The 24579-nt window shown below is 47.7% G+C and overlaps 1 protein-coding gene across 1 annotated transcript in view; it reads right to left on the bottom strand.

The window, feature by feature from the left end:
- Positions 1–1773: 1773 nt before the first annotated feature.
- TSPOAP1 (TSPO associated protein 1) overlaps positions 1774–24579 on the bottom strand; it is a 41573-nt gene continuing 18767 nt past the window's right edge. The window contains exons 15-30 of the mRNA XM_036755880.1: positions 23793–23905; positions 23324–23433; positions 21214–22023; positions 20633–20784; positions 19882–20274; positions 19537–19764; positions 17150–17329; positions 15542–16411; positions 14757–14856; positions 14346–14497; positions 12700–12868; positions 12289–12360; positions 6575–6681; positions 6388–6459; positions 5928–6056; positions 1774–2549 (exon numbers count right to left, since the gene is read on the bottom strand). Coding sequence (XP_036611775.1) covers positions 2370–2549; positions 5928–6056; positions 6388–6459; positions 6575–6681; positions 12289–12360; positions 12700–12868; positions 14346–14497; positions 14757–14856; positions 15542–16411; positions 17150–17329; positions 19537–19764; positions 19882–20274; positions 20633–20784; positions 21214–22023; positions 23324–23433; positions 23793–23905 — 3837 coding nt within the window. The 3' untranslated portion in view covers positions 1774–2369. The remainder of the gene's footprint in view (positions 2550–5927; positions 6057–6387; positions 6460–6574; positions 6682–12288; positions 12361–12699; positions 12869–14345; positions 14498–14756; positions 14857–15541; positions 16412–17149; positions 17330–19536; positions 19765–19881; positions 20275–20632; positions 20785–21213; positions 22024–23323; positions 23434–23792; positions 23906–24579) is intronic.

Here is a 24579-nt window from a genome sequence, read left to right as displayed (position 1 = left end):
TCATCATCAACAAACACATGTAACACAGCATTGTGCAATTATTATGGCCGAGTCTGGCCCAAGAGAACAGATAAAAAATGTACTGTCCTCCCTTATTTGCAGAGCTGGTGGAAGCTATGGATATGGAACATTACATGCACCATCAGACTCTTTTGATGGGTTGGTTAGCTTTGCTGAACTGCTTTTTTCTTCTCTTTCGTTTTTATTCTTTGATATAAAAGATAGCTCTCTGGGAAGGGATATATTTGGAAATGGTGGGGGGGAAGAAATGATGATGTAAGAACAAAAGATATCAAAGAGAATTTTAAAAATAAATTTAAAAGTGAAAGTTAAGTGGCTGGACTAGTTTGGGGTTCTTAAATTTGTGTCCTGGACCCCCCTTAGCAAAATCTATGGACTCCCCTGAAGAATGTTTTAAAATAATTTAAGGAAATGCTAAATTTTAAAGGTTAGTGAAAATAAAGATGTAATTTCCACCACCACACCAAGTTCACTGACCCCATGAAACCTGTCCACAGACTCCCAAGGATCTCAAGTTAAGAATCCTTAATTTCTTCCATTTCTAAGCCCTATGAACCCAAGGACATCAACAAGTCATCTTGTCTCATCCACAGACCCACCGCTTGACCCCATGAGTATCTTTCCCAGTCACCTTTCTGTAGCCTGGTTGTAATGCCACCCTCACCCCAAGAACAAGTCATGGAACTGAATGGAGGGTGGGAGGGAACTTACCTAAGAGAAAGGACCCAAGTGAAAAAACTTCCCATTCGTCCCCTTCCAGGATTCCAAAGAAAATGATTCAGTTCTTTCAGACAGACCCAGGACAACAAGGTTCAGAGTCTAGATGCCTGGAGTTTGAACTCCCTGATCCAACTTAAATACTTCAAGGGACTTCGATTTTGTCAAAGTAAGGAATCCCTCCAACACCTCAGATTACAATTCAGCAGGTCTCTTCAAGAGTTGTGTGATGGAGAAATACAGGGGGAATTGTAAGCAATATGAAATCAAATAATACCAACAAAGTCTATTTTTTTAGAATAGCTGTGGCTGAAAAGTTCATTGTCCTATAGCCAACCTGGTGATGAGAACTGCTCAGAACTTAACTAGAGTTAGTCCTCGGGTAGTGGGCCCACCATCTGTCTGAGGGCTATAGTCTAGGCCTTTCCAGCTTGGGAGGACCAGCTAAGACTTGTGTTCTACTGCATAGCCATCAAGAACCCAAGATTGCTTCCATGTGACTCCAAAGAAAGACTTCAGGAAAAGTCAAAGTCAACCAACTTGAGGAGGATAAATTCTCCATTCCCCTCCCCAAGCTGAATCTGGTAAAGGTTTTGTGAAAATAGACTTTATTATAATAAAATGTCTTTTTAAACAATTTCATACACAAACACACTCACCCCTTACTGTGACCCAGGGACAGCTTGGGGTAGTGGAGGTGGGCATGGAGGTGATCGATCAACCAACCTCCCAACACATGTGAGGAAGCATGCAGAGAGGCCCACCTGGCTGTCTGGGGTCAAATGGAAGAAGGGATGGAACACTATGGGGTTGGAGGGATGGAGGGAATGGGACCCCTGTTGCGTTCTAAACATGGCATGTATGAAAATAAGTGCAGAATTCTGTCCTTGCCCCACCCCCGTGCCCAAACCCCCACCTGGAGAGGTTAGAGATGGTGCAGAAGAGAAATCAAATCTAATGATGCAAATAAGGCAAACTCAACCCCTGACCTCTCACCCCCAACCCTTGAGGCCTGCTGGCAGGTAGTGTGGGGGGCGGTGCTGAGGTGGCCCTGTTTGGGGGGAAGGGTTGAGTTGGGGGACACGCTTTGGCATGACCTTTCTCCTTGGGGGACCTTGGGGAGGGAGGAGGAAGCAAGATGGAGCTGGAGAGTTGCTACAGAGGCACGGTTGCTTATGTACATATTTACAGGGATTCCACACCCCCTCTGAGAGGGCCATGGGGGTTGGGTATGAGGGAGGGGACACAGGGAGACTTCAGTGCAAACTTTTTTCCCTTAAGGGAGGGAAGACATGGGACCTGGGGGAACGTAAGGATGTTAACAGGAAGCCTAAAGCGCTGCTCCTTCTGTCCCCCCACCCCTCCAAACACCCAGAGTCCCAGATCTTAGGGTGGTGGAGGGTGGGGATTACCATAGTTAATTTCCATCCAGGTATCACAGCACCAATGATGTCCAGAAAGCAGTTCAAGGACCAAGAGCCCAGCTCCACCATGGGTCCCACCCTCATGGGCAAAAGTCCCTTGTTAGCTTGGGGAGCTCTTTCAGGATCACTTGAGAAAGACAGGGTGGAGTTGGGGAGATAGGGAACTGGTCAGTCTTAGTTCTGTCTGCCAGGCGTAAGCAACTTCGTTCACTCCTTCGTCCCCGAGCCCAGTTTTCGAAGGAGGTGCTTCCCTTTGGAGATGAGGCCCCGCATCTTCTTGGCTGGAGCCAATGGTTCCCCCGACTTGGCCTTAAGGGTACTCCCAGGCCTAAGAGAATGAGGGTATGGCAGGGGTCCAGTCAGATCCTGGGCAGTGGCAGACTGGAGCTGGAGAGTTATGAGAAGAAGAGCAGAAATTAAATTAGGTGCCTTTCCTTAGCTATCCCTGCCACCCCCACCCAGCCCCCTAAAGCCTGTTCCCCTTTTTCTTCCCACCCTACAGCTACAAAAGGAGGTAATGGCAGGAGGTTGATGACTCCTATCCCTTCCCATCCCATCGCTTTCTGTGTCTGACTACCCAGGCCGGATCCCTCCCACCCCAAGTCTAACAGTGAAGAGAAGGTAAAAATCAGGTTGGGATAGAGGAAAGAGACCTGATCCTCAGTTCTGTCCCCGTTCCTCTGTGACTTTGAAGCAGCTTACTTCCCCTTCTTCCTCAGCTTTCTCCTCCATGATGGTAAAATCTCTTAATGCCTGCTCTGCCATTTTACAAAGCTGGCCCTGGGATCATATACTTTCCTGCCATGCCACCCTAAATCATCCCAATTGAGAAAAATTCCTACAGAGGTGCCTTAGCCAGTTAAAAATGGGAAGAGTCATTTAACAGGTAACTGACTGCCTCTCCACCTGCCCAACTAGGGTGTCCCTATGACAGAGGAATCTCCAAGACGAATCACTCTCCTTTGCCCAAAGAACACGGTCTGGAGACTGAGGAACGAGGCATGACAGCCCCAGTCCCAAAAGACAACAGCAGGAGAGACTAGCTCAGCACAGGTTTGAGGGGTTATTGTGCTCCTCAAATCAGTAAATGAGGGGCCGTGGAAATAACCAGGAATTTCCAAACTGTATTCTTCCCAAGAGGGAAAGACTATACCAGGTCATTCAATCCAGTCCCCCAAGCAGGGTAGGCTACTCTTAATTCAGTTCTCTGATACTCAAAGCTTTACTTTTCTCTCCTCTGTTAAATTCCCTCTCTAAATTTTTTCTCTTCTTCTGCAACATTAGTCTTGTACCTCTTGCCTCATTTCTCTCGTGGACAGAATTCACAAAGGGTACATGGAGAGGGGAGAGAACAGAGGAACTGACAAATCTGGTATACACACACACACACACACACACACACACACACAACCTCACAAAAAGGTGGAATGGATTCAGAGGACTTGGATGCAAATTCCATTTCTGTCGCTTGCTATCAGTGTGACCTTGGGCTTAACTGCTCCGAGTCTCAGTTTCCCCAGATGTATGTAAAGCTAGGGAGTTGGCCTAGATGTTCTCTGAAGTCCCTTCTAGCTCTAAATCTGTGATCCTTTGATCCACCCTCTGGCTTTTTTCCAGCATGTAACACTGCCTTACCAGCCCTCCCTCCCCACCCAACCCACCAGCGCCCTGGGTCCCTTTCACTGTCCTCTCCTTCAAACGACTCGTTGCTTCATCATTGCTTCAGTTTTCTTCCTTGCATCATCTATACCCAGCACCCCAGACCAAACACAGTCCCAAACACAAGCTCACCCCAACATTTGCCCTGGCCCCAGCTCCCACCACCACCCCACACTCCCATGGCATTATGGCCCCTGGACGTTGTGACATATGGAATAGGAGCTAATACCAGAGTCTCTGGGTTACCCAACTCAGATTAGGTACTCTAGGAAGCCAACTCTCAATTGCTCAGAGGTAGATAAACTCATTTGAGACCACTCAGGCTCTTTGCTTCTCCTCCTTCCTGCTTCCCTCTAAGGGGAGGTGGAGTAGGAGAAGTCTGCTAGAGAAATTAAATGAAAGGCAGAGACCAATTGCAATAAAAGACAACAGACAGTCAGGCAAGGCTCCTGCCTCTTGGCAGGACAGGTATTGGATGATAAGTAAGGAATATAGCACACGTTGTCACAACCAGCCAACATGTTGATTTGTTTATGCCTAACTGTGCTCCATGGTTAGTTACAAGACAGGAGTGGAGGGGAAAAAATCTATGGCATCAATATTTAAAATTTTGTAAAAGGATAGATAATTTAAATATGTATATACATATATTTAAATATATATACATATACATATATATATTAAACTAATGGAATCCTGGACTGAGGTGAGGCAGAAGTAAACCCTCTAAGCTGAGAGGCTTTGGGGTTATACATGTGTCTAAATTGTTCAGTCTCCCTTAGGGTTGAGAGTTGGCTATAAAATGAGCTCAGCCATTTTCATCAACTATAATGTTATAATGCTATTGCTAATGAGAACGTATCTGTGACTGGGAGATGAATTATTGATGGTATTTGTGATTCTTCATTGATTTATTATCAAGCACATTGTCACGATACTAGAATCACAAAATGCTCTTGATACAGGATGTCATAATGTACGATTAATTACACAATATGCAGTGTCATAAACTATGACCATTTATTTGATAATCTGTTACTACCAGCAAGCATGAGCAGACTGGGATTGAAAACGTACTATACGATCTAGAGGAGCTGTTCTATTTGGATGAAAGAGGCTCGGGGCTGGTGAAGAGGGGGTGGGAAGCTAGAGATCTGGAAAGGCACATGGAATGGTGGGAGATTGGGGGAGATGGACTTGTTCCCCCACTTACATGTGACTCTACATATCTACCTCCATCTAGCACTGGACTCTTCTCTTCCTCATTCTCTGAAGAGCCGAGAATAAACAGATGTAGTGGGTTACTGACAGACACACAAGCCCACCCCACCCAGCTCTGGGTCTGGTCCTGATTTGTGCATCATGCCCTCCATCTACTCCTTCAGCTTCATATAACTAGTGCTATATCCCAAAAAAAGCAGGGGTTGCCCCATGGTAAGGGGGGGAATACAGGGACCTGCTCAGATGGAAGCTAAAGCAGGTACCCTCTCACTCAATGGGCCTCCTTCTCAGGCCCTAGGGAATGGAGCGAAGATCTTTCTCCTGGGGGAGGCCAGCATGGCAGAACGGGCAGCACTCTGAGACCAGTCTATAGAGGCTAAGCTGCCATAGGGTCACATGAGCCCAACTCACCCTCCTCCCACAATGGGCACTGTCTGACTTTCTGCAGTACCATCAGTACCTACTAATCTGGCCTCCACCCTTGGCCAGTGCCCAAGTGGTGGTGTTAGTGATGAAGATCCCAGAGATGTGGGGAGCCTGAATCTCATGTGGATGACTAGAATATCTAAGGTTTCATTCTCCACTTTGTTAGTTACCCAGATTCCTTATTACCCATCTCTTCCAATTCATTGGTGATGTATGACACAATAGTTTCTGCCCCAGATATTGGGGTCAGGCTCTCAACTCTGGAAGAGGTTAAAACATTCAGGCTTTAGACTACCCAGGGCTCTGATCATTCAGCCCTGTGATAGCAGACTGTGGCATAGTCCCAACCATCTCTTAGACTCCAACCATCCTGTCCCCACTACCACCCTTGACTGCTCTGTCTCCATCTGTATATCTAAGGGGAGGTAGAGAAGGATAATATAGTGCTTCTGTGCTTACCTGGCTCTCAGCTGTAAGAACTCCAGCATCCTTTTCCTTAGGTGGCCCGGCTACCCTCCTGTCCTCACCAGAGACTATCCCCTCCAGAAAATTGGATGGAACAAGGCCCCTTTGTCCATTCAGCTCTCCCTGTGGGAAAGACACCAACGATGTTGGTAGGGGGGAGGGTCATGCAGTGTATTAGAGAACCTCCTCTCCCACTGGACTAGATTTCTAAGACCCTTTCCCTACCCCACAGATCTCTCTCCCCTTTAACCAAGCTCCCCTGAGGACACTATCAGTAAAGTACTGCTGGAGGGAAACATGTGAGTCTAAAGCTAGGCTTCTCCTGCCCTGCCCCTCCCAGCTTTCAGGGACAACCCCCCTTTCCCTGATATCTCCTCCTGCCTCATGTCCAACCCTGAAGGAGCCAGAAACTAGAGAGCAGAGAGAGACAAAGTCCTTATCTGCCACCCCTCACATAGTAGAAGCCATCATCATCCATGGCCCCGAACACTGTGATGACATCCCCAGCTTTGAAGGACAGCTCGGCCTGTAGAGGGAGATGCCCAGGTAAGCTCCAGTGGCCTGGGGAAAGGCAGTGCCCAGGGGACCCACCTTGGGAGAACCCCAACCAGGGATCTTCTCTCTTCAGGAAAGATCCTTACCTCCACATCCACATTGGGAGAGTTCTCGCGAGGGTTATAATCAAAGGCAGCCACCATGGAACGGGGTGTACTGGGGCTGGCTCTGGCATCTGGCTGAGAAGAGGATGCTGAAAGGGGATAAAAAAACAAACCCTTTCTTCTTTTCACCTGAAGCTCCCTTTCCCCTTCCCCTCTTTCCACCCCATTAGCTGGTAGTCAGAGCCTTAGATTGACCCTCTCTACCTGGCATTATTCCAAGGGGAGGTTAGAAGCATAACAATTTTTTTAAATTTAACTTTCTCTTTCCAATGAACAAGAATTTATTTTCTCTTCTTCCCACTCCTGACCCTCAATGAATAATTAAAAGAGAAAAAAGAAAAAGAAGGCCCTTGTAGCAAATAAGCAAAACAAATTTCCACATTGACCATGTCCAAAAATGTGTCTTATTCTACACTTAAAGTCTATCATGGAGTTATTATAATAATAATTATTATTAATAATAACAGCATGTATATGGCACTTTGCAAAGTGATTTACAATTATTATCTCATTTGATTCTCATAACAATTCTGTGAGGTAGGTGTTATTTCCTCATTTTTAAAGATGAGGAAACTGAGGCTGACATTGGCTAAAAATAACTTGCCCTGGGTCACATCAGTGACTGTAGTTAGTTTCTGCAGACGAGATTAGAACTCAGGTCTTCATAACTGCAAGCCCAGCCCAGTGTTCTACCTACTACACTACTGGGTGTTACCATTTTTGTCCTTCCCCCCATCCACCTTGCTACTCCGTAGCCCAAGCTGGGTCTTTGCTTCATCAGGACCCTCTCCAGTGCAGGGCTAGGAGCACTCTGGCTCAGCTGTGGACAAGAAGATTCCTAGGCTCCTCCAGTCCTCTCCCTTCTTCCCTCTCCCTCAGGTTCAGGAATGACACTGACCCCACCCCTCCCAGATTAGAATCATAAGAGAAATTTCTTTAGTATATGCTATGGCTTTCTGGGCAGGGAAAGGTCCAGTGGGAATTTCAGGCGATTAAAAATAAATATATCAAGAGGATTCCTGGAAGACGGCGGAAGATTGGTCAGAAAATTCCAAGCTCTCAAGATTTCCCCCCACAAAAGAGTTAAAATAGCACCTTTTGGGTGAACAAAGTGTGGGTGGAGACAAAGAAAAACAGGGGTACAACCGGGATCTTCCTTGGACAGTTTGAGATCTGAAGAAAAACCCCAGGAACAGGTATGGTCCCCTGCAAGGAGTAAACACCTCCAGGTTACTCCCTTTCAACAAGTGGCAAGCCACTTAAATAACTAGCAGCCAGCCCCAGGGGTAGTTGGTTTGAGAGGCTGCCTCAGCCCCAGCCACTGGAACTTTTCGCCCAGGAAGATTGCGGGAACTTCTGCTGGCGAGGAACGCCAAACCCAGCTGTGCTCCGAAGAGCAGTGGGGGCAAGAAGGAACCAGCACAAGCCCGGTAAGTGGATAAGCAGTGGGGCAGAAAGCCCCTGGCTGTGGGCACTTACAGGAAGTTGGAGGTTTGGCTCTGGTTCCAGGCTAGAGGAGACAACTGAAGATCTGGGGCAAGAGGCACCATTTCCCATACCCCAAGGTTAGAGGAATAAAATCATTACCACACATAAAAAAATGCACAGGCAAAGGAGAAAGAATCCAACCGTAGAGACCTATTACGGGAATAGAGACAACCGCCTCTTCAGAGGAGGATATGGAAGTAAAGAAACCCCCAAAGAGCAATGTCAAATGGTCATTTGCCCAAAAAGAATTTATATAGATCTTAAAAAAAGACTTTAAAAATCAAATGACAGAGATGGAGGAAAAAATAAAAAAATAAGATAAAAATAATCCAAGAAAAACAAGCAAGATGAAAGAAAGGTCAACCAATTAGAAAAGGAGATCCAGAATCTCAAGGAGGAAAATGACACTTCAAGGCAAATTGGGCAAAGTGAAGCCAGTGAAATTATAAGAGATCAAGAAATAATTAAACAAAACACAAATAATGAAAAAATAGAAGAGAAAGTGAAACATCTTATAAGAAAAACACCAGATTTGGAGAATAGATCAAGAAGAGAAAATATGAAAATAGCTGAAAACGATGATCAAAAAAAGAATCTTGATGCAATAATACAAGAAATAAAGAAAATTGTCCTGAAGCTTTAGAACAAGGCAGGGAAGTAGAAATAGAAAACAATCCATCTCACACCACTTAAAAGAGATCCTATGAGGAAAACTCATAGGAATATCATAGTCAGAATTAAGGGGGGCGGAGCCAAGATGGCAGCTGAAAAGCAGGGACTAGCGTGAGCTCCCTGCCAAAAACCTATAAAAAATGGCTCTGAACCAATTCTAGAACTGCAGAACCCACAAAATAGCAGAGGGAAGCAGGTCTCCAGCCCAGGACAGCCTAGATGGTCTCTGGGTGAGGTCTATACCACACGGAGCTGGGAGCGGAACAGAGCAGAGCCCAGAGTGGGCAGCGTGGACCAACCAGACCAGGAGCTGGGCGGAGCGTGCCCTAGTGCTCTGAATCAGTAAGCTGCAGCAGCTACCAGACTTTTCAACCCACAAACACCAAAGACAACAGAGAAGGTTAGTGGAAAAAGCTGCGGGAGTGGAAGGAGTTCGTGGCTCGGCTACTGTCCCGGGGGCAGCGGAGGTGGGGCAGCTACAGAAGTACAGCTGCAGTCGCTTCCGGCCCCAGGCCCACCTGGTGGGAGGAATTAAGTGGCAGATCAGAGCAGGAGTGCAGAGCCTGCTGAAGATCTAAGTCCAGTCTGGGTTGGGGGTTCTTGGGGAAGGAGGAGTGCTGGTGTGGCAGAGCTGGTGCATCCCCCCAAGTGTGGAACATAGAACTCTTAGTCTACAAGCAGTCATACCCCGCTGAAAAACTCAAGGGTCAAGTTAGTTGGTTGGGAATATGGCCAGGCAGCGAAAATGCACCCAGATTCAGTCTCAGACTTTGGAATCTTACTTTGGTGACAAATAAGGCCAAAACATACAGCCAGAAGAAGTCAACAAAGTGCAAGAGCCTACAACAAAAGCCTCCAAGAAAAACATGAACTGGTCTCAGGCCATGGAAGAGCTCAAAAAGGATTTGGAAAAGCAAGTTAGAGAAGTAGAGGAAAAATTGGGAAGAGAAATGAGAAGGATGCGAGAAAACCATGAAAAACAAGTCAATGACTTGCTAAAGGAGACCCAAAAAAATGCTGAAAAATACACTGAAGAAAACAACACCTTAAAAAATAGACTAACTCAAGTGGCAAAAAGAGCTCCAAAAAGCCAATGAGGAGAAGAATGCCTTGAAAGGCAGAATTAGCCAAATGGAAAAGGAGGTCCAAAAGACCACTGAAGAAAATACTACCTTAAAAATTAGATTGGAGCAAGTGGAAGCTAGTGACTTTATGAGAAATCAAGATATTATAAAACAGAACCAAAGGAATGAAAAAATGGAAGACAATGTAAAATATCACATGGGAATATCATAGTCTAACTCCTAAACCTCCAGCTCAAGGATAAAATATTAAAAGCATCAAGATTAAAACAATTCAAATATGAGGGTGCCACAATTAGAATTACACAAGACCTAGTAGCAGAGACATTAAAGGACCGCAGGTCCTTTAATATATCAAAGAGCAAAAGATCTGGGGCTTTGGCCAAAAGTATCATACCCTTCAAATTTCAGTATTATATTGAACTGAAAAAATGGACATTTGAAAAACCCTCAGACTTTCAAGACTTTGTTAGAAAGAATCCCCAACTCAGTAGAAGATTCAACATACAAGAACCAAGAGAAACATAAGGTACACACCAAAGACTGACTATAAAGGATTCATAAGAACAGACTGCTTATCTTTTATATAACATAAAATGTAAAATGTATGTCTAACATTCTTATTAATAATTGTCAAGCTCATAAGAAAGAGGAGGATAAACCTGACTATGATACGAATTTAAAAAGTAAAACCATTTAGAAACAGCTAAAAATGAGTTAACTACTTTATACAAAACAGGTGCAAGAGGAGGAAAGGATACAGAGGATTTAGATGGGGGAGTAGGGCTGGTAGTTCTGGTAACCTACTTTCATCAGGAATGGATTTAAGAGGGAACCATATATATTTAGAAGAGTATAAAAGTCTTCTAAATTTAGAAGAAATAAAATGGTAGGGATATAGTGAGAGGTGAGAGGACAGGGGAGGGATTAGGACAAGGGAGGGATTTTGGGGGGAGAGAATGAGGGAATAGATGAAGGGAGTTCAGATCAATGGGAATGGGAGGATGGGGAGGGATCCATGGAGGGGGGAAGGCAAGTATTAGGAGGGCAGGGTGGTTGGTGGAGAAGGAGGGAAGGCAAGTAATAGGAAGGCAATGTAGCGGGTAGAAGTAAAGTAGAGGAGGCAGGAGGGATAGGAAACAAAAGATATGTACAAATATAAAAAAACAAAGAGCAGGAGTAGAATATGTTTGGGAAAGTATATGTCTATATACGCATATATATGTATAAGTGTATGTATACCTGTATGTGTAAGTATATATCAAGAAACATATCTAAATTATATTGTAGCCTTCTGGGGGGAAGGAGGAGGGGAAAAAAGACAAAGTTTAAAAGTGCACAGCAGAGAACAAAAGAAAACACAAGGAAGCAAAGAAAAGATGGACAATTCTCAACACAAGGTGTATTATTTATCATACAGGCTTTCTTGAAATGAAAATTTATTGTTACATATTTTGAATCCTCTCCTATGTTCTGCTATACACATGACATGCTTTTTTTTCTTCCTTACTTTATATTTAAGTTTCAATATTTAAGTTTATGATATGTTTTTGTTTCTTTTTTCTATTTTGTATTTGTGTTCTGGTAAAATAAAATTAAAAACTGTCAAAAAATAAATCCAGAGCCTTAAAGCAAAAAAGAAACAAACAAACAAACAAACAAAGAAAGATATCATTAACGTTTTTGAAAAGAATCCCTGTGAACTGAAACAAAGTGAAGTGATCAGAACGAGGAGAACATTGTACATAGTGAGAGAGATATCATATGATGATCAACTGTGAATGACTCAGCTCTTCTCAGCAATACAATGATCTAAGACAATTCCAAAAGACTCATGATGAAAAATGCTATCCACATCCAGAGAAAAAAATTGACAGAGTTTGAATGTAGATCAAAGCATAATACTTTTCACTTTCTTTGGTTATTTTTAAGGGACGTTTTATGGTCTGTGCTTTCTTTCACAACATGACTAATATGGAAATATGTTTTGCGTGATTGCACATGTATAACGTATATCCAATTGCTTACTATTTCAGGAAGTAAGAAAATTTGGAACTCAAATTTTTTTTTTAAAAGAATGTTAAAAAATTGTTTTTACTTGCAACTTGGAAAAATACCATTGAAAAAGAATCATTAGAAAAATCATAGGTTGTTTAAGAGGGAATGAACCTTTAGAGACCATCTAGCCCAACTCCTTATTGTACAGATGAAGAAACGGAGGCTCAGAGAGGTTGGATGATTTGCCAAACATCACAGAGCTTGTTATTATCAGGGCGAGGACTGGCACCCACGTCTCCTAACTCCCAGTCCAAATTCTCTTTCCAGATACTACACACAGCTGGGGTTGACCACTGGGGTCAGAGACTGCCAGAGCTTCCAAGAGGCTCCTGGGAAGTCAGACAGGGCCTTTATCCTTCATGCCCCCTTTCACTGTGTACTAAAACAGTTGCCTACCTTTCTTGGATCTCCGGGGTTTAGGAGGTGGCCCAGCTGGATGGGGAGCAAGTAGTGGGAAGGAGCCATTCCCTAAACAAAGCCAGAGAAGATGACGAATGAGATAAACAGTGAGACAGAGGAAATAGACCAAAGGCCATTCCAAGGTCCCATTTTCAAAGCTTCACTTGGGGATTCCATGGCCACCACGGAATTAGACTGAATTCCTGAGTGATCAAGGCACAGAGGCTTCCCCTCCTGACTAGTCCAATCGTCTCCAGAACTTCTGAATGTTTTCCACTAAGTAACTAAGGGCCAGGAATGAATCTTTGGGTATATTTTCAAACCCCTGGTGCTAAAGTTCCCCTTGTCTACCTCCCTGCCAAATAATAGCCACATTCACATCACTGGGGAGCGGGGTAGAAACCATACCTAAGCCCTCATTAGGGTTGTCAGGATGTATGTAGCCCCTCTGGAGCAGCTGTCTTTTCACCACAGGACTGCCCACTGCTACCTCAGCCACCATATTGCAGGGAACATAACCGACTCGACCTCCACATTCTCCCCGATAGAAGCCATCAGCATCCTTTTCTCCACACACCTGGGGACATAGACCATAGCCACCTCAGTAGCCAGACATAGGCTCCCCACCTCACACTGTAGGACCAACACAACATCCTTGGAACAGTGGAGGGAAAGGGGGTTAAGTGAAGGGAGATGGGGATAAAAAGAGAGAAGAAATGGGCAGATGTGGTATGTGAATAAATGGGTCCCAGACGACAAAAGGGTTACACTAATTCAGACCCACTTCATCCAATGGCAATTACTTCCTGTTCTCTGCCCTACCTATCAATGACTGGCACCCCAGACCTGCTACAGTAAAAGTCCTGTCTTCATCTCCTACTGGTACCAGTTCATGCCTAGATCTTCCAGGCCTTCTCATTTCCCCAGATTCTTTAGGCTCTCCTTCCTTCCTTCCTTCCTCCCCCTTAAAGTTTCCTAAAGCAATGATTGAGTTTTTTCAAAGGATCCTAGGATTTAGAATTGGACCTTAACACTAGAAGGATCAAATATGTCAACTGCTGCAAAAATGTTATTATAGTTGTACTTGGAAATAAAAATTTTCATCCTATTTTCTTTGCTTTGTGAATTTAAAAAAGTGCATTGTCAATTGACAGAGCTTGGTGCTCCAAGTTGTTCTTAAATGCCAATCTTTTTTGTGTCACAGCACCCTTAAGAAGTCTGGTGAGGCATGTGGGCCCATTCTCCTAGTAGTGTTTGTTGCCTACATTCATACATGAAGGAAATGCTAAAGTGTCAGTTAAAGGTCAGTGAAAATAAAGACAATTTTTTTCTACCCGAGTTCACAAATAGCCCTTCTCCTCACCCCACCCCTCTAAGACTCCAGGGTAAGAATCCATGATCTAATCCAAACCCTCCCTCCTCATTTTACAAATAACTAAGACCCAGGGAGGTCAAATGATCTGACCAAAGTCACAAAGGCAGCAAGCGGCAGAGCTTGACTTTGAACCCAGGTCCTTTGATTCCAAATCTAGTGCCCCTTCCACCACGCTGTGCTGTCTGCTGGGTTCCACCCACTTCTCCAGCTTCAGGCTGCTTGCTTTTTAGTTCAACTCCCCCACCAGGGACACATTCATTCCACTGTCCCTCACAGTTTCCAATACCACCCCCACCTTAGAGCATGGGTAGAGTCACACCTCCAGAAAATGTACACTGACAGTAGGGGGAAAGCCATTTGTTCACACAGGTTGGGGAGAGCTCAAGCGATACGCTAAATGATCTCATTAGCAAAGTATGTATGAAGAGCTCAGACGGTATGTGTGTGTATGTGTGTGTATATGTATGTGTGTGTATGTGCACACTCGTGTGTGTGCATGTACACAGCTTAAATGTATCTACACAAATCATTCCATAGATGAGTTTTGCAGTGAGATCACGCCTGGGCAAAATCCCCCAAGAATCCCTTATAGTGATCCTGCCCACAAGGGCTCTCTGGAGACCAGCTCTCTGAGCTTTCTGGCCAGAAGTCAAGATGATGGGGTACAGGGTATCCTTACCTTCAAGAGCTGGCCCTCCCGAAATGGGAGCTCCTCCTCCACAGCATCAGGGTTGGGTGACATAGACACAGGATCATAGTCAAAGAGGGCCACAAAGATCCGAACCGGTTCATTTGGAGGGGAAATCTCTTTTGCCTGGTTTCTTGGAAAACCTAAGGGGTAAAAGATCAAGAGCCTTGAGGTCATCTAGTCTAACCCCCCCCTTCACCCCAACCTTCCCTTGCATAGGTAGCAAACAGAAGAACCAGGATCTGAATCTGGCCTTTCAAATCCAAATCCAGCACATTTTTCCACTGCACCATGATGATTCCCAAGGCCAAGAAGGGAGGTGCCCAGATTAGCCTTGGAAAGAAGGATTTACTCCTGCACCAACTAATGTTCCTCCATTTCTGCCTCTTATCAACCACTCACCCAGCTCAGCCGCACCTAGCCTGGGAGGTCGACTTCCTTTCCTAGGGGGGGCCCTCTGTCCAGCAGCATCCTGGCCCCTGAGCTCTCTAGCTTCTGGTATCTATAGATGAAAAGGTCAGAAATTATCTTCCCATTCCTTTGGTACCCAGGGGTTCAGCTTAGGTCTGACAGAGCCCTTCTCCCTTCTCACCCCATCTTCCCCAGCAGCCAAGCACGGTACAAAAAAAGCCAGACACAACATGCCTCTCCCTAGAGCCTTCTCCTAATTGCCCTTAAGTTGTGCCAACACCTTGAGTCAAACAAGACGGATCCTGGAATTAAGGAAGATACTAATCCTATCCAACTTCTGCACCCGCTGCCCTCTAAAACTCCCCTAAATAAATGGATTGGAGCTGTCGCCTGAGGACTGAGTTTAGGCCTTCAGAAAGACCCCCTCCCCTCCAACTTGGTGGCCTGATATCTTGTCCAGAGGCAAGTGGCCACCTTGCCAAGAGGCAATGTGTGCCTGGTATGATCTCTGGCAGGGAAGAGTCTGGTGCCAGCCTCCAACTGGCAGTAGAATGCAGAGGGGCATAGCCAGCAGAAGCACCAAATGCATGAGGGGAGGAGGCGGGTGAGAGGGAGCCTGGAGGGCCTGACTCCCAGCACTGCAGATGGAGATGGCATGGAATGGGACCTCCTGACAGATGAGCAACGGAGCCCACAAAGCACTCGGGCACAGCCGGAAGCGGGGAAGGGAAGCACAATAGCAGGTACTACAGGAGATGCCCGAGGTGGACACAGACCCGAGGGGATGGTTCCTTCAATCGGCAGTTCAGGCTTCGGCCTTTTCTTTCCAGCTCCCCTTTCTCACAGCTAGAGAGGCGCAGGCAGTGGCTGGGGGCAGGGCTTGCCCCAGGTGCCCCCCGCCTTCCTCCTAGGGGGGCACCTTCTGGTCCAGTGCCCCGACCCTCCCCATCTCGAAGGCAGCAGGAGGAAGAGGAGATGCTACTGCCACTGCCCACAGACTCCTGCTCATCTTCAGAGTCATATTCGATACTTATCTCCAAGCACTTTGGGGCAAAACAGCTGGCAAGGCCTGACTCAGGCATAAGGCCCCTGGGACATCTCCGAGATGGGCCCGGCCACCCCTTCCCACTAGTTTCTGTTCCACATTTCATTCCCTCACTGCCTGAGGGGGCACCCCTATCCCAAGAAGGACCAGACCTTCCAGACCCCTGGGTCCCACTGCTGCCGAGGAGGCGACTGCAGTGCTCTCGGAGGTCAGGAGGTCGTTTGCGGGCAGGCAATTTCTCAGGGGAGCCCCCTCCCCTCCGCCGGCTCCCCAGGGGGCTCCCTCCAGGCTGGCATGGGGTAAGTTCCTCAACGGGGTCCCTTCCCGGGGAAGAGTCAGGGGTTAAGGGGGATGGTCTCAACTCCCAGAGGCGGCTGCCAGAGCGATTTAGTCCCACCCCCTGGGGCTCTGGCAAGTGGGCATAAGTCAAGGAGCCACCTGGCCCCTTCTTTTCCTCCTCTTTCTCTTCCTTCTCTTCTTCCACCTCGTCTTCTTCCTCTTCAGGGATGCTAAAGAGCTTCTTGCTGCAAAACTGTTGAAGAGGGAGCTCAAGAATCTGCTCTAGGATCTCTTCATCACTGTCTGTCTCACAAGAGTCCAGCTGGGGTGGGGTTGGGGGAGGGGACATGGGCAGTAGCAGGAATGAGGGGGGTCGTTGAGAAAAGGAGAAAAGGGTTAACACCATCCAGAAGTTGGGGCTGGGGGTGGTGCATTAGGACAATCAAACATCCCTCCCTCGGCCTCCTCCAAAGTACTCTCCAACCACCTCTCCCTGTTCTATCAAAGGAGAAAAGAGGTCCAGAGAGGATTAGCAAGCTCCTGGAGGTCACAGCATGGGGAAGGCAGAACAAGAAGGAAAAGCTACGTCTCCTGATTCCTCATATTCTAATCCTTGGGCTTTAGTAAAGGAATATTTGGGCCCCAAGATTGGGAGGTGATGTTGAGTGACAGACGCGTCTTACTGGAAGTTGAATAAGAGGGCTTCCTTCCCTCCGTCGCCTTCCCACCAGTCCCCAGCTTGAGGACCCCAGACCCTATTTATCGAAGCCCAGATTCATTAAGTGCCCTTCTCTATTCTTCCACCATCCAGTCTGGGCTCCGTGTCTACTCTCTCTGCAGTTCCCTTAATCCTAAAAGACCTCTTCCAGGCACCATCCTTGATGAAGCAATAGAAAAAGCTTCCTCTTTCCCCCCAGAGGGGTCACAAAGTTAACCTCATCCACCTGGTCTCCTTTGCCCGAAGCTCAGCATGGGGACAAGCACATCGCTGATGCTCTAGAGATGCTGTAGAAGCGGCCCAGGAGAACCAGCCTCCATCAGACCCCCTCGCCCCCGTTACCTTGGCACCACTCTCCCTGTTGTTGGTCTCCCCATGCTGGGGGGGAGAGAGGGACTCTGTGCCTGGCTCCTCCTCTTCCTCCTCCTCTTCCTCTTGGATGTCTGACAGGTCAGAGCTTCGGCCATGGTCCATGAGTGAGTTTGTCAGGCGGGCCCCAACCTCAGTGGCATCCTCCCTCTGCTGGGAAAAGGGATGGGGAGGAGACATAAGTGTGTGAAATGGGAAGGAGCCCCTCCCCCCCCCCAGATATTTAGGGGAAAGAATGAAGAAAGGAAAAGCAAAGGGAAAGAAAGGGGCAAGACAGAAAATGGGGGGAAAGAGGGAAGAAGAAAAAGAGAAAAGATGGGAAATGGGAAAAGATGTTGGGGAAAGAGAAGAAGAAAAAGAAGGAAAAAAGGTGGGAAGAGATTGGAAAGAGAGAAAAAGAAAGAGGAGTGAGATAGAGAAAGGTGAGAAGATGAGGAGGGGGCGAGAAGGAAACTGGGGGACAAGGGTAGAGGAGAAGGGAAGACAAGAGAACCAAGAAGGGGGAAACGGAGCGGGAGGGGAATGGGGAGAGGGAGATCGAGCCCCAGCACAGTGAGTGAGTGGCATTTGCTGACTACATTAATAGCAATAATAATAAAAGTATTTCACATTGACAGCACTTTTAAGATTTACAAGATGTTTTCCTCACAATAGCCCCGTGAGGTAAGTGGTACAAGTATTTGTTGTCCCCATTTCACAGAGGAAAAAACTGACTCTCAGAGAGAGACGACTGGCCTGGAGGCACGTATCTAGGGTTTGAATTTTCATTCAGATTTCAGAGACGTTTTGTCTCTTCCCACTCCAAGGCCAGCATTCTTTCCACTACACTGCACTACCTCTCTGACCCTCAGTTTTCTCTTCTGAAAAAGCAGAAAACAACCTCAGAACTGAAGAAGTGAAGAAACGGTCTTTTGCTTCCTATAGCGGGGCAGAGCTTCGCTAACACGGCAGATGGATGGTTTCTAAAAGAACTGAGCCCAGAATTTGACTGAGACACTGGGTGGAGCACCACCTTCAAAGGAGAGGAGAGGTGGGAGAGGAACTGAGAGTTTGTAGGGAAGGGGCTACCAGGGGTGGGGAATCTTCGGACCTCAAGGCCACATGCAGCCCTCTAGGTCCTCAAGTGTGGCCCTCTGACTGAATCCAAACTTCACAGAACAAATCCGAAGGATCAAAGGCCACACGTGGCCTCGAGGCCACACCTGCTAGGCCTCTCATTCACATTCTCTCCCTCTCCCCTCTCCCCTCCCCCCTCCTCCTTCCCTCCCCCCCATCATGGTGGCAGACCCAAGCTACAGAATGGAGCTACTCAATCCAAAAAGCTACGGCCATGATTGATAGCTACATACAGGATAACCAGGGCTCAGGCCACCAGAATTTAGAGAGCACAGACAACAGCGGTGCCCCATTAGCAGGCAGAGACCATGAGCTTAGCACCTAGTTAGCAAGAATTAATTAATTAAAATTGGAAGCTCCCCAGATGGCTTTCTTCTACCTTGGCCCTCGCTCCCTGCTATTGTGGCAGCCTACGCAGCCATGGCCTTGGGATATCCTGAGGTCTCTCTACTCAAGCTGCAGGGCTTCTTCCCCAGCAGGAAGGTCCTGGGGTTTTTAAACTGACTGCCCCCCATTCCTCCCCACAAGGATGTCTTACTTTTTCCCCGGGGACCAGAATTAAGGTAGTTAAGTTCTGAAGAGATGAGAAATCTCAATCCTATCACTCTGGAACTCATCAACTCTTGTCTTCTGTGAGATGATTTTATTCTCCCTTCTTTCCCATAAATAGTAATAAAGTTCTTTAGGAAAACTCCACTCCTACTCTGAGCAATGAGGTTGCCCATGCCAACACCAAGCACTGACTTTTGTGTAGAGACCTCCGGTGGAGAGGCCACTCATCCTCTCTGGGCCTCTTTTCCCCTTTGATAGAATGGAGGTGACCACAGGGAGACACAGGTTGGAGGACATTTTGGAGCTCATCTCATCATGAGTGTTGATTAATGAAAGCATTTATTAAGCACCAATTGATAGAATAAAACAAAGAAAAGGAGGCTTTGGAAGTCAGTCTTCTTCCTTTTGGAGGTTCTGTTTGCCTTATACCCTCCTGCCTCACCGGGTTATTCTGAGACACAAATGAGATCATATATAGATAAAGCACTTTGTAAACCCTGCAGCACTGTCTAAATAGTGACTCGTGGGAAGAGTCAGATTCCAACATGTAGACAAAGAGAAAGAGAGATACTAGTCAGCCATAGAAGATGGGGAAGAGTCACAGACCCTGGGACCTAGAGCTGCTCAATGTAGAGTTCCCCTGCTATGACCACAATCCTCTGTCCTGTCCCCCTCCGCTCCCCCATGCTCACCTCGGCCCTGGTGCGGAGCCCAGGCCCAAGTTCTCCCCGACCAGTCTCTACCCCCAGCATCCTCTCAGCAGGGGCTCCTGGAGCTGGACAAGGAGCAAGACCAGACTCCTTCTCTGCCACCACCGCTGCAGCCTCCTCCTCCTTCTTCCCGGACAGAGGAGGCCCTGTGTCCTGGTCTCTCTTGCCTCCAGCAGCCCATGCTGCTGCTGTGAGGGCTCTAGCCGCCTCCTGAAAAAGGAAGCAATAAGTAGGGAGAAGACTCTTCTTAGGGGCACTCTGGGCCCAGCACTCACTCCCAACGGCCCAAGGTCTTGTCTCAGCTGAAGAATTTCCCAATACAACCACCTGCTGGCTGTCCCACGTGGAGTCCTCTTGGGAGAGTCTCTCTTCTGCCTTGGAGGGGCTGCTGGGGACATCTCCTGCAATGTCTTGGCTTCCAGGAGGATCACCGTGCTGAGGGAGGGGACTTGAATCCCCACAGCCCAGAGAGGCAGGGCAAGGAGGGGATTTGACCTCAGGGCTTGTGGAAGGCAACAGGGAGGTGGCAGATGGTCTGAGAACTGGAGGGGGTGGGTAGGCCAGAGCCAAAGCTGGAGGAAGTTGGGCCGGAACGGAATCGACAGATTCTCCATGAGGGGACATGGTGCGCACCACCACCTCCCGACACACCCGTAGCAACTGTAGCTGAGACAGATCTACCAGCACACTGCCTGCTGTTGGGGAGGCAACCTCCATAATCTGGGATACGGTGGGGCACAGGAATGAAAACTGTCTTTAGCACCCATTCCCACTATAAGGTCACCTCCCCATGTCTCATCCCCAATGCCCCACCGCCCAACTGCCTAGCAGGGAAAAGAAGGCAATCCTGAGGCTTAGGAAGAAACAACCACCCCCCAGAAACTCCCACCCTGGATGCCTAGAGTTTACAGTATCACTAAGTGATGCACGGGATAGTCAGCTGTTTGTGGGTTACTAGAAAGGAAGGGAGGAGGGTCTTCTCCTTCATCTGCAATAAGGATGAATGACTGGTCCCAGAGGGCATAGTGCATGGAGGGGCTAGATTGAGGGCGTGATTCCCTGAATCCCAATGTGGTACCTTCTGTCCATCAGCATAAACAGCATAACCTGTGACCCGGACACCATTGGATGAACCAGCAGCATCAATAGTGACCGGGAGCCAGCTGATGACCAAGATCCCTGGAGAGGGGCCTTGCTCAATCTGCACATCTAGGGGAGCATCTGGGGGGCCTAGAGGAGGGAGGGGAATGGAAAGTCAGCCAGGGAACCCACCCACCCAATCCCTGGAAAGAGGGAACAATGTGGCATAGTAGAAAGAGTGCTAGGTTTGGAATCAAAAGGCCAGGGTTCAAATCCTAGCTCTGCTATTTATCTGTGTGACCTTGGATAAGGTTGCTTCTCTGGGCCTCAGTTTCCTTATCTGTAAGCTGAGGGCTTTGGACTCAATGATATCTAAGGTCCCACGCATATCTAAAGTTTAGGACCTCCTGAGGGGACAAATTGCTGCTTTGTTTATTCCCAGGGAACAAGGAGCAGCCCTGAGCCTCTGACCCTCTTCTCAGTAGCTTAATTTCCTGAGAACAGGCTTTAAAAGAAGCAACTCAATCTGCCCTGCAATCTCCAGTGGCCTAACCCTAGGCCATGCCTGGCCCTTCATACCTGCTGCCAAAGTGGTGAAGTGTACAACAGCCGCTCGATTTTGTGGTTTCTCCCAGCTTGGCTCCAAAGGCCCAAGTGTGAAGGGCCGGGCCTCCACCCGAGCCTGGTAGGGTGTGCCAGGACGCAGGTGGCAGAAGGTGCCCCAGTAGGTACCTGGACGTGCAGGTGGGCACTCCTCCCCATTGAGGTAGACAGCATGGGCAAGGTTGCTATTACTGGGCACCCAGGTGATCTCAGCAGATGTGGCAGTCAGCCGGTGGACCCGCAGCTGGCTGGGGGCCGGCCCAGCTCCTGCCCCTACCATAACACAGCAGCGAAGAGGGTCTGAGCTGCCCTGGCTGGTCACAGCCTGAACAGACACACAGCAGGACCCTGACTGCAAGTCCAGATGCTCCAGCACAGCTTTTCGGGGTGTCCCAGGGCCCAGGGCCTGATGCAGCTTTCCATCCACACAGACATGGTAGCCCTGAACCTCAGCCCCATCCAAAGGAGGTTCCCATGTCAGCACCACACTGTGGGCCAATTGCTTTAGGACAGCCAGGTGTCGGGGATAAGGCACGGCAGGGGGGTCCAGGAGGGGGCTGGGGCTGAGCTCATTCCTCTCCTCCTCATGCCTGGCCTGGCTGCCTCCTCCACTGCTCTGACCTCCGCTGCTAACAGCCCCACCACCACTCAGGAAGCTGAGTTCAGGGCCAGAACTATGAGACAGGTCCATCAGCTCTGGGGGCAGTGACGTCACGAGGTCATCATCGGATACTCGCTCCACAAAGTTGGAGGGGACTAAGCCCCGGCGGCCATCCATCAGCTCCCCTGAGCACAGGGTGAAGAGAGAAGAAAGAGGAGAAGGGAACTATGAGAAGCCAACGTTCAGCCCCAAACGAAAACTTCTTTAAATGTTTTAACAATGGAGAATTTTGAGCGTTTTGTTTGAAGTGACCGAATCCAACCACAGGGCAGCTAGGCGGCACCACGGTGCACTGAATGCCAGGCAGAAAGACTCATTCCATCCCAACCCCCTATGACAAAGCATGTGGCAGAGCCTACCAGGATTTAAGTTCCCTTAATATTATAACCTTGCAGATTCTAGGGTCACTTTCACGCCGTGATGACGTAGCTAGGTGGTGGTACAGTAGATACAGCCCTGGGCCTGGAGTCAGAAAGTTGTTTTTCAGTCTTGTCCAACTCTTTTGGGGGGGAGGGGCGGTGCGGTTTCTTGGCAGAGACATTGAAGTAGTTTGCCATTTCCTTCTCCAGCTCATTTTACAGATGAGGAAACTGAGGCAAACCAGGTTAAATGACTTGCCAGGTCACACAGCTAGTAAATGTCTGAGGCCAGATTTGAATTCAGGTCCTCCAAGGCTGCTCCTCTATCCTCTGTGCCCCCTAGCTGTCCCAAAATAAACAGTTTCTGAAGGCTCAGCCTTGGCTAACCCAACCCTGCGAAGTAATGATAAACATGATGGGGAGTTGTAGCTAACTTATTTGCCTGCATATCCCACCCAGAGAAAATGTAATAGTGCTTTAAACAGTAAGCGATTAACATGTATTGGATGAATGAATGACTCACCTTCACATACCTCCCTTACTGTACTCCCTCCATAGCTCCATGTACGTAATCCTTGACCCCAGGTTTTTAGGTAAGGGGGAGTCAAGAGGTAAAATGAAGAGTTTGGACTTTCAAACGACCTCCAGGAAAAGACAGGGACCCAGAGCTTATAAACAACAAAACACCCTCAGGTCTTTAGGAGGGAGGAAGGCAGGGAAGGAAACAAAAATTTACGAAAATACTTACTGTGTGCAAGGCACCGGCCTAAGCACTTTGCAAATGTCGTCTCATTGAACCCTCACAACAGCCCTGAGAGGTAAGTGCTATAACCATCCCCATTTAACAGTTAAAGAAACTAAAGCAGATGACTCGCCCAGGGTCACAGAGCTAGTAAGCAAGTTGAACTCTGGTCTTCCTGACTTCAAGTCCAGCGCTCTGTACACTATGGCGCCACCTGGAAGGAGCTGATTGATCTAGAAAAAGGGATCAGCTAAGCTAAAAAAAATCTTCAGGAACAGGTGATCTAAAGGCAGAGAGATGAAAATACCTTCCTGCTCTACTTACCTTCAAAAAAACCATCCTCATCCATGTGGCCGTAGATATAGATATACTCGCCCGCAGTCAGTGGCAGCTCTGCCTCCGGGTTCTCATTGGGACCTTCAAAGGGGTTGTAGCTGGTGGTGGTGGTAGGAAAGGCCAGGTCACTGAATAAGAAAAGAGGGAGGGGGGCACTACTGCCCCACCCCTACTTCTTTTCTTCCCCCTCTGTCATTCCTGGCCCAACTACTGCCTCCTAAACACCTAGGTTTTCCCTTTTAATAAAAGGAGAAAGGCTTGTTTCCCCTATTACACACACACACACACACACACACAAGCATGTTAAATGTTCAGGTCTCTCTACCCAGCCTCCAAACCCTCCTGACCTTGCCCCATTTCCAGAGGCATCCCTGCTCACCGTTCTCAGCATCTCTGCCTGGTGGGAAGAGATAAGTAGCAAGATGGCCTGAGAGGCTCAGGCAGGAAGGATGCTCACCTGTAACGAGCAAGGAAGACCTGGAGTTTGGACCCTCTGAAGACACCCTCGGTTTCTGGAAGTAGGGACACGCTGTCTGTCTCCAATTCTTCCACCTCACTGGCTGTATCCACCTACAGGGATGATCGGAGGAAACAGACAGAAAAATCAGGTGCTTCAGGGTTTGGTGAAGGCAGAGAAAGGGAATAAATCGAAATGCCAAACGCTAACTAGAAGTTTTTCCCGGACTACATGAAACCTTTGACCTCAGATATTTTTAAAACATGCACATAGCATGATTCAAATGGACTCTATGTTTTTTCCATATCAATAGCTGGAGCCCTCTGGGTCAATCATAGGCTTGAGGTGTGGAACCCCTCTCCTACTTGGGAAAAGAGGGAAAGGAATCATCATCCCAGGCCCCCCAGGGTCCTGTTCCCTAAACAATGCTCAACTTGAATTTGGACCTGTTCCATCCTCTTTCCAGCAGAGGGAGCCCCTTCCCAATCAATCGATAAGCATATATTCAGCGCCCATGTTCCACGCACAAAATATAAACAAAGGAAGGCACTTGAGAGATGAGGAGGCACCATAATGCAGGGAGGGAAAGAGGGAAAGAGGGAGAGACTCATGTAGGAAGGAGATGATCCAGGTAAGCTTTGAGAGCAACTAAGGATTCTAAGAGGTGGACAGGTGTTCAGGTGGACAGGAATGCATTATGAGTATGGAGGGAGAAGCAAAAAGATGGGTGTGCAAAGGCATGCCATGTGTGAAGAACAGCAGAGACAGTTTGGCTAAACTGTAGAGT

The sequence above is a fragment of the Trichosurus vulpecula genome, chromosome 4 (genome assembly GCF_011100635.1).
Source record: "Trichosurus vulpecula isolate mTriVul1 chromosome 4, mTriVul1.pri, whole genome shotgun sequence".
Taxonomy (NCBI): domain Eukaryota; kingdom Metazoa; phylum Chordata; class Mammalia; order Diprotodontia; family Phalangeridae; genus Trichosurus; species Trichosurus vulpecula.
The sequence above is the reverse complement of the archived record's forward strand: the minus strand, read 5'-3'. Positions and strand labels throughout refer to the sequence as shown.